This window comes from Apis laboriosa, unplaced genomic scaffold, assembly GCF_014066325.1.
Source record: "Apis laboriosa isolate Shangri-la unplaced genomic scaffold, ASM1406632v1 scaffold4_cov146, whole genome shotgun sequence".
NCBI lineage: Eukaryota > Metazoa > Arthropoda > Insecta > Hymenoptera > Apidae > Apis > Apis laboriosa.
The window spans coordinates 1,446,698-1,455,732 of record NW_025223501.1 but is presented as its reverse complement, the minus strand read 5'-3'; the positions used below and the strand labels follow the sequence as shown (position 1 = coordinate 1,455,732).

Below are 9,035 nucleotides of genomic sequence, written 5' to 3'. Positions count from 1 at the left end.
ATAGCGCGAATTTAAATGAACGTTATGCTAAAAAATTTAAAATTCAAGGTGCATCAAGAATAAAATGAGAGATATACAAGAGTGAATTTTTTACATACCGTCGCATCTGACACCTTGTCGAAAAAAGCCGTATAACATGGAACCACAATGATCACAAAACGTCGGCGACATAAATGTATGAAGCCGAAATCTGTGAGGCACATCTACCTTGAAACGCTCCCTCAAGTACTGCACAATATTGAACAAGTATTAACAGAATTAGACCGATTCTGCGTGGGACTAGGTATTGCGTTATTTCTGACAAATAGCATAGTGAGTATATACAATAGAGTAACAATACTTTTTGTAAAAATAAATATCGAGCGATTTAAACAAAAATATATAAAAATATATGTATAATAATTTGCAGATACATTTGTGAAAATGGATTTCATGTCCTAAATTGCTGGAAGAGCCGAATGTTTTCAAAAATATTCACAATTTGGTAAAACCTACTCTTGCATCATAAAGTAAATATATACACATAAAATTTTGAAGTTCAAAAATAAACGTAAATTTTAACATACGAGGATAATGTTAGAAACAATCTTGTTTTCCACAGTCAAATATCTGGATGAATTACACATCATTGAATAAATAAGCAAACATAGTTTATTCGAGTTCTACATTCTTGGTACAAACTTGTACCAAGAAACATGATCAGTTCTCGTTAAAGGAAATGGATAAATTGATATTATCAATCGTGATATATTTTAGACAAAAATTTGACGCTTATTCGTTGAAATTCGGAACAAGAACAGAAATTGGAGAATTGATAAAGCAAATACTTACTATCGTGTTCTCAGATTGCCTGCCACTTTCCGGGCACTTGGTTAACAATTTATCATGGCACTTCTTATGCACCGCTGTTTGGCAGGCTAAAACGCAGGATAGAATATTAATAGAAATGCAACGTGGTATAGACAGAAAAATCGCAGTTCGCGATTTAATATTTACCTTGGCACTGGTATCCTTGCTTTCCAAACCCCCTATGACATAGAGTACACTTTACATTAATTGGAAAATATAATCAAGGAAATCGTTAACCGATATTTGAATAATGTGCCCGAAAAATATAATCGAAAGTATTTTTAGATAAACCGCGTATACATCAAAGCAGCCATCTTTTATAATAAATCAAGATTCTTCGATTGCTATATTATCGAAATGAAAAATGTTCTTGATTTAAACATTTATTGTTTTATTACATCATTTTATTCGTTTCTTAGACAAATCTTTATCTATTTAATTTTTTATAGTTTATTTTATTTATTTTTTTTTTTTTTTTTTTAGAGACTTTACCAAAGAAAATCCTTGCAAAAAGCGCAGAATGTTGGTTGTCTGAAGAATTTTGCAACTAATTTGTGACCTCGAACCACGTGCACTTTGTTGTGTTTCACTGCGCCTCTTCTTTTTGTAATTGCTCCCCCACCGATATTATTCATTTCACGTGGAGAAGATGCAACTACAATGTCCCTTCGGGGAACTCTGGTTTTGTATACATACGTTTTCCCTATAGAGCTTGCTGGTGGAAGATCCGTTGGATTTAATATTGGAATTCTAGTCCTGGAATCACCATACATTGTATCTTTTTTTTTTTTTTTAGTTTTTGTTCAAGTCAAAGTTTCTTTCAATGGATGAAATTCACGTTTATGTATAACAGGTATGTTTTGTATTTACTTTGTTTAATAGAAAATCCTAATTATTTTTGTTGATAATATTTTTAATTATTTGATTGAAGGAGATAATTAAAAGAGAAAATTAATACTTTCTCATTTCATCATTTAATTTTACATTTATAATTATTAATGAAATACTAATTAATTATAAATAATTTTTTACTAAATTCATTAATTAAAGAAGATTGACACTTTGACTCGACAAAACATTTTACAAGTTTTACCTACCGAATGGCTCACCTGTAAGTGTACCCTTCCGCGCTCACATGAGTTTGCGGACTCCTACGATCCGCAGCAGACTTCCGGGCAGAACCACTACCAGCATTACGCTTTTTTGCATGGGCACCAGCGGTAAACATCATTTTCCTATTCACTTTCTTTATCTTCTCTCACTTATTTGGCGATCAAGTTCTTCCAGATGATAGAGACAAACACTAATGAATTCCGTGTGCCCGATCGATGATGCTATCTTTTTAATTTCCCGCCTTGTGAGGCTTGAATTCCAAAACATATCGCCGCGTAATGCCAAAAGAATTTTCGCTCATCGGCCAGCAACATCTTCATCTCGGTACGCTGCGCACGAAGCATCGATCGTTTCCAATTGATCAAAATTTATTGACTCTGCTTTGGAAAAGAAACATCGAACGGTATTTGTGTGTGTGTCACATTTTTAATAATATTAACGATAATTGTAATAAATAAAGGATCACCAAAGAATCTATACAATATCGATTTTCGAGAAGAGAATAATTTCGAATTTTTCACAGAAATTTTTCAAGGATGAAGAATAGAAGACACTGATTCTCTTCTGCAACCTCTTCTCATCTTCTCTGATGAGGCCATGCGTTTTCGATCAAGTGAAATTTATCATCAAATTTTATGACTAATACTCGAACAAAAAGTGGAAGATGCCTCTTCTTTTCGATTCCCTCTTCATCCAGCACGTTGATCGAACGTCCGGATATGATACGTTATTTGATCGGAAACGTGTCGACCAGAAGTAGCGCTAGCGATGTTCAAACGTCAGCTATGCGACTCGATCGACCGTTCACGATGTTCAAATGCCGCACTTGAGGAAATATCTTCGAATTTCCAGGATTGACGACTACTCTAATTCCATTTTAAATTGAATCACAAAATTGAATTAAAATTTATGGATCATCGCGTGAATATTTATGAACGTAGGAACTGGATTTTTGACGCCTAAAACGTTGTGTAGCTTTGCACGAAACTCTCGAGTCTATAAATATCAGCCTGTTGAATGCCGCCCGCTCGGATTGCATAGCGCCGCACGCGGAAAATATTAGAACGCGTGATCAGGTGTTTTCCAGCCTGGAAAAGCGCTCTTATTATGCTATGTTAAAAGTATATTGTGTATTGTATAACTAATTCCGAATAAATTAAGAAACATAAAATTGAAAATAATGAAAAATTTGTATACTTCAAACGAGCTTCACCTCAGAAAAATAATATGTCTGGGTTTACGCTTTAAATTAAAGCAGATGATAAGAAAAACATCAACGAGTAAGGCTTTTTATACAAATGTCTGTATTTCTTTTCATGTAATTAACGATGTGTACAGTGAGTTCATTTCTTTATATATCAAATACAGAGAAACAATAGTTCTTTGTGATTTTTATCGTGTGGATAGCACTTTTTCTGCTTTAAGTAATATCTTTTCTCTTTCTCTTTACTGTGCATTACATTAAAAAGAAATTTCACGACTGATCTTTCTCATTCTTTCTTTTGAAACGAATGAGAGATGAGTCGGTAAATATATTTAAGCAGAAAATTAGAAAGAGAAACCGCTTCAAACACAGCCTTTTCACATGATAGACACACAGACACGACGAGGAAATCGTCCAATTCATCTTGATGCTATATACAACTAAAATAAAGTACAAATAGCTATAGATTTGATCATGGAACAACGTTTTACATTTTGTGCTCTCAACAAAGTCTTTTGTTGTTCCAATCAAATTCACAATATCTCCTCGTCGATTAATATGTATGTAGCTGTTACTTTCGCTCGCGGCGGAATTACGTATAAATAACGAAATTAACAGTAAAATTCTTACAATATTTATATATTTATATTTATGTATATATTTATATATAGCGGACAAGGAATAGAATTCTAAATTGATAAGAATATCGCTACGATAAAAATCGAAGTGATTCTTATAAAGAGATTATCACTGAAAACTGAAAACACCGTTTATCTTCCAAGATAATAACGGTTTTATGACTGATCTGTTTGTGTGTTTATATTATGCTTTATTAAAAATCCCTAACTAATAGTTTTCTTTGATTAAAAAAAAAAAAAAAAAAAAAAAAAAANNNAAAAAAAAAAAAAAAAAAAAAAAAAAAAAAAAGCGCTGTTTGAAATCCGTGTAAAAGAAGAATTATGAATTGGGAATGATTAGAAAATATATACCGGAAAGAATTCGATTTCATTTTTTTCGTCTTCTTTGTTTCATTTGCCTGTAGATTTCAATATGGCATGGGATATATTATCAAGTTCTAAGAACTTTCACAGGCAAAGAAGCGAATCATAGCCATAGTTCTATTTTATACGAGTTATTCTAGAAACAAATAGGACCTGATATAGATTCTCGGATGAGCTCCGATATTATAGATTCCCGGATTTTTTCACATGTTAGCAATCTCCGTATTGCGTAAATTTAGATAATAATTAGCGAACAGCTCGCAGGGACGACTAATCAGTTGTCAGTGCTCTGTTGCTAGTTTCTTAGGCTGTCGTTCCTGTGCGCGTTTTAACCGCTGTTGTAATAAATTATGAAGTTGTTCTACTTCCTTAGGCGCAGCCTGTACAATAAAGATTCTGATACTGCCTTGAACATCCATTGCTGTTAATCTTAATGATTTAGGTGCTGCACGTTCTGCGGTCATTCCTGGCCATATTTTTGTGTTCATAATTAATCTCTGCGTTCCTGCAGTACGTCCTACTAAACGAGATTCTTCATCGCGATCGTTTAATCGCAAAGTACCTCTACCCCTTTCTTGCCAACCACCACTTGCCTGAACAGAATCGAATACTTAATATTAAGTACAAAAGCATTCAATAATTTTGTTAAAAAATTTAAATTAAATATAAATATTTGTTATACATACCTTGTCAAATGCAAAAAATTTACAATTAATTTGTAGAATATTTGTCTCTCCTTCTTCACCAGTTAATGGTGTTATTTGGCTATATTTTCTTTTGTTAGCACGATTTGCTTCTTCTAATTCTTGAGCTGCTTCTGTTAATGTTAAACCTGGTTTGGAGGTAGTACGACACGCTGCGGATGCGTTTGAAAAAAGAAGCTCTGTAGAACCATTTTCATTTGTACTTTCTTCTTTTTTCTCTTCTTTTTTTTCTTCAGTTTCTGTTTTTTCAGAATTTTCTGCGTCATTTGCAATCATAACACGTTCTTGGAGATTCTGACCAAACACAAAGTTTGGTTCTGAGGCACAAGGCGTTACTGTAGTATTTACATTATCCTTTGTGCTTGTTCCTAACATCAAAAAAGTAGGTTTTGTTTCCTCAACTATTTTTTTTTCACTTGTTTCTTTTACTTCATTTTGAATTTCTTTTAATTCACTCTTAGTTTCTTCTGTTTCATTTTTATCATTTGCTTTCTCATTTGTGTCTTCTTTTTCTTCATTTTTTTCTTCCTTTGTTTCTGTTTTATTATTTTCTTTTGCTATGTTATTCTTTTCATCTAAAAAATTATCTGTAATTTTTGCAAATGGATTCTGAAATTTAGCTGGTTGTAAATATACTTTAGTAGTAGGTTGATTGTTTGTCACTGTGCTCAATTGAGAAGGCCACAATGTGAAAGATCTTTTTTTTTTAACTAAGGATTTATAGGAATCACTACTTCCAAATGATGTTCCAAATTTTGAGGCAGCTAACACAGGTTTATTAGAACTAGATGGTGATTCCTGAGTATTATTTTCTGTTGATGGACTCTCCATTTCTTCTGAAACAATTTAAATTTTCTAAATTGCCATCTATAAACTATTGTATGTGAATAGTGTTTAATGTTTTTACATCATAACCTATGTCTTCTACAATACAAGATTATTGGAATAAAATAAAATAATTTTAATTGCATTTTTGAAAAACGAAGAAAATATATGGAATATATATATATATATATATAATAGAAATAGTAAATATTATAAAAGAAAAAATGATAGAAAAATTATTTGAAACAAAAAATAGCACTATTTACCACTGGTGGAATTTTCAGGTGAATCTCCTGGTGATTCTTGCGGTGGATCTACTTTTAAAACGTACGATGGTCTATTTGTCTCTTCTTTGTTCTCTGGATAAAATACAAAACAAACAGTTAAAATGATTGTCAAACAAAATTATGTCGTCAATCTGTTGAAATGATTACACGAATAAATATTATTGAAATTGAAAAAATATGGAATTTAAAGAAAAATACAATTATAATAGAACAATAATTTGTATAAATTTTCAGTTATTACAATTTACATAAATACATAGAATTTATGAATAGTTTACTGTACAAGAGAATCACAAAACGCACCCTTGCAGTCCGCCATTTTTTACGTGGAAGTGATCAAGTGTCGCCATCTAGTCATATTATTAGAAAATAAAAAAATCTCTCTAAATATTATTACATGTAAACCACATAATATTTTATATATATATTTAAACAATTTTTTTTAAGATATAAGAATTAATAATGTTTAATTATTATAATATAAATTTTGTTTTATTTAATTTAATAATATCTAAATGAAATTGTTAAAAAATATAAATAACTATAATATATTCAATTAGTCGTATTACCGGATGTACACAAAACCACGTGATCAATATCTAGGGGAATCAGAGTCGATTTACAATCTTAAAATTTATATATAAAAAAAAATTATTTTTACTTAAATTTCAAACTTTTTAAATTAAATAGAAAAAAAAAGAAGACGAATTTCGTCAAATAAATAGCAAAAAATTATAAATATAATACATTTTCATGATAATAATCAATAATATAAAATTGCATGATAAGCATTGATACATTTTATGCAACAATATAGCATATTTTTATGGTAATAATTAATCAGTATAAAATATAATCGCATGGTAAGCACCGATATATAAGTATGATAAACAGATGTTTTACGTAATAACATTTAATTTTGATATTAATATTTTACTAACTAATAATTAATATTATCAAATTTATCATAAATAAAAATTTATCATAAATAATATCAATAAATGATATCTTTTTTTTATATCCAATAATGATTCATTGAATATTATACATGTATATAATTTGAAATGTATTGATATTTACAGAAAATATGCATTAATTTATTAATCTCATTGATTTTAATTCATTGTATTTATTCATTTATACTGGTGGTGTACTTATAAAATATTTATAGCGATTTATAAGCATTTTTTTTAGCCATTATCGAAAATAAGAAACGTTAAAAACATATTATTAACAATTTAATTCTATTTAAACATTTTATTTTCCGAAATTATATATATTATAAAAATTTAAATTAGTTTATTAAAAAATTTATTTTTATAAAAAAGTATTATATAGTATTTGTAATATTTCTAATATTATTTTCAATGCCATTTTTAATTTTTAAAATTGTATGTATGTATTTTTAAAGTTAATATAAAATAGAAAAAATACTTCGTATATAAGTTTAATACTAGGTAAAATAAATAAAAATTTACAAATTATATTTAGATTACAATTTTTAATTTAAGTAGAATGACATTAAAAATGGATTTTTAGATTTTTTCTTATAAAGATAAATTGCGCAATAACAATTTATCGATCAGATTTTCATAATTTTAATATTAATAATATCAATAATTTTAATAATAATATTATCAATATTTTACTATAATAATTTGTTATAATATACACATTATAATAAATTTTTATAGTATATATATATATATATATATATATATAATCTACACGTATAGATAATATATACGTATATATGTGTATATATATTTTTTATTAATGAAGATTTCTCGAACATTATTGGTAATCATAAATTATGACTCATGATTATACCAAATGGAATATTGAAGTGGGGGAAACTTAAACGAATCTTCCCAGCCAATGTTCTGCAGTTCTGAACCAGTGCTTCACAGTACTTACATAGAGGTTACTTAACTTAAAGTATCAAAGTTTCAATATTTTTTGTTATTGAAACAATGACTCTAGACGAAGTAATTATTTTTATTTTTATTATATTTCTAATTACTTAATTTTATTTTAATGTTTCTTGAATTATATATTGTATAATGTTTCTTGTATTGTATATATTATTTTAATGAAAGTTATTTTTTTGTTTATATGTTTTTTTTTTATCAGAAATTTAAGAAAGCTGCAGAGGAGGTGAAGGAATTAAGTGCTCCAGCGTCAGATGCTGATTTGCTTGAATTATATTCACTGTACAAGCAAGCTACTATTGGAGATTGCAATACATGTACGTAAAACAATATAATAATCTACTTAAAAAATGATTTTCTATTTTAGTTTTATTTTAGTTTTGTTATTTACTATATTATATGGTATAGAAAATATTATATTTCTATAAATATCTAAAATATTGTAAAAAATCCTAAAGGAAGGTAGACTGGCTAGACTTTGGACTTTTTTAATACCAAAGAATTCAATTTACATTCATTATAATATTCAAGTTTATTTTAAATTTAATTTTTACTTTGGTCTTTCTTAATTTGCAATGCTAATTATCCACTTCTAGTAATAATTATATGTAAAAACTTGAATTAAAATTTGAATGAGTTATTTTTATGATTTTAAAATTTTCATAATTCTATAATTATATAATATTATTTTTTTTTAAAAGAATATTGTAATTTTATAGCTAAACCAGGCATGCTGGATTTCAAAGGCAAAGCAAAATGGGATGCTTGGGATAAGAGGAAGGGCATGAGTCAAGATGCTGCTAAAGAGCAGTACATTCATAAGGTGGAAGAACTGATATCCATCATTGGAAAGAAGTAATTTGCAATATTGAAAATTTATATAGAAATTTTTATCTAATTTTATCTTTTTTATATTCTTATAAATGTGCAATTTATTATATTTTATTATTATTACCAGGGTATAATAGTTGCAAAAATGTTTAAATACTTTTTGAAATAATTGTTTTGATGTTATATAAATAATTTAAAGATCTATATATTGTATAAACAAGAATTATTATAAATACAATAATATTAAAAAGGAATTGATATATCGAATTGACGAATTAATTTTCTCGTGG

The 9,035-nt window shown here is 28.1% G+C and overlaps 3 protein-coding genes and 1 long non-coding RNA gene across 5 annotated transcripts; 2 read left to right on the top strand and 2 right to left on the bottom strand.

The window, feature by feature from the left end:
• Positions 1-54: 54 nt before the first annotated feature.
• Positions 55-2,143, bottom strand: LOC122717258 (putative protein kinase C delta type homolog). The gene is given in 6 exon segments (XM_043941148.1): positions 55-228; positions 832-932; positions 935-967; positions 970-1,028; positions 1,342-1,605; positions 1,959-2,143. Coding segments are annotated over 6 exon segments (717 nt in total). The 5' UTR covers positions 2,081-2,143; the 3' UTR covers positions 55-90.
• Positions 1,576-2,626, top strand: LOC122717261. 2 transcript variants are annotated; one of them, XR_006347180.1, is made up of 4 exons: positions 1,576-1,702; positions 1,900-2,069; positions 2,137-2,373; positions 2,486-2,626. It is a non-coding gene; the product is annotated as an uncharacterized LOC122717261 (long non-coding RNA). The 2 variants fall into 2 exon arrangements; XR_006347179.1 differs by lacking the exon at positions 1,576-1,702 and having other exon boundaries at positions 1,756-2,069.
• A 1,463-nt stretch (positions 2,627-4,089) lies between these two features.
• Positions 4,090-6,316, bottom strand: LOC122717364 (ran-binding protein 3). Its single transcript, XM_043941385.1, has 4 exons — positions 6,287-6,316; positions 5,963-6,055; positions 4,854-5,707; positions 4,090-4,760 (listed from the first exon to the last, which is right to left on the bottom strand). The coding sequence occupies exons 1-4, from the start codon at positions 6,300-6,302 to the stop codon at positions 4,449-4,451; spliced, it is 1,275 nt and encodes a 424-aa protein (XP_043797320.1). The 5' UTR covers positions 6,303-6,316; the 3' UTR covers positions 4,090-4,448.
• Positions 6,317-7,811: 1,495 nt separating this feature from the next.
• Positions 7,812-8,903, top strand: LOC122717366 (putative acyl-CoA-binding protein). The gene is made up of 3 exons (XM_043941390.1): positions 7,812-7,971; positions 8,117-8,231; positions 8,634-8,903. The coding sequence occupies exons 1-3, from the start codon at positions 7,957-7,959 to the stop codon at positions 8,771-8,773; spliced, it is 270 nt and encodes an 89-aa protein (XP_043797325.1). The 5' UTR covers positions 7,812-7,956; the 3' UTR covers positions 8,774-8,903.
• Positions 8,904-9,035: the final 132 nt, after the last annotated feature.

Bases quoted from the DNA above. Each gene is read 5' to 3' on its own strand.
- LOC122717366 (XM_043941390.1), top strand. The intron at 8,232-8,633 runs GTACGTAAAACA...GTAATTTTATAG, and splicing joins TATTGGAGATTGCAATACAT to CTAAACCAGGCATGCTGGAT.
- LOC122717364 (XM_043941385.1), bottom strand. The intron at 5,708-5,962 runs GTAAATAGTGCT...AAATTGTTTCAG, and splicing joins ACCTGAAAATTCCACCAGTG to AAGAAATGGAGAGTCCATCA. The intron at 4,761-4,853 runs GTATGTATAACA...GATTCTGTTCAG, and splicing joins AATTTTTTGCATTTGACAAG to GCAAGTGGTGGTTGGCAAGA.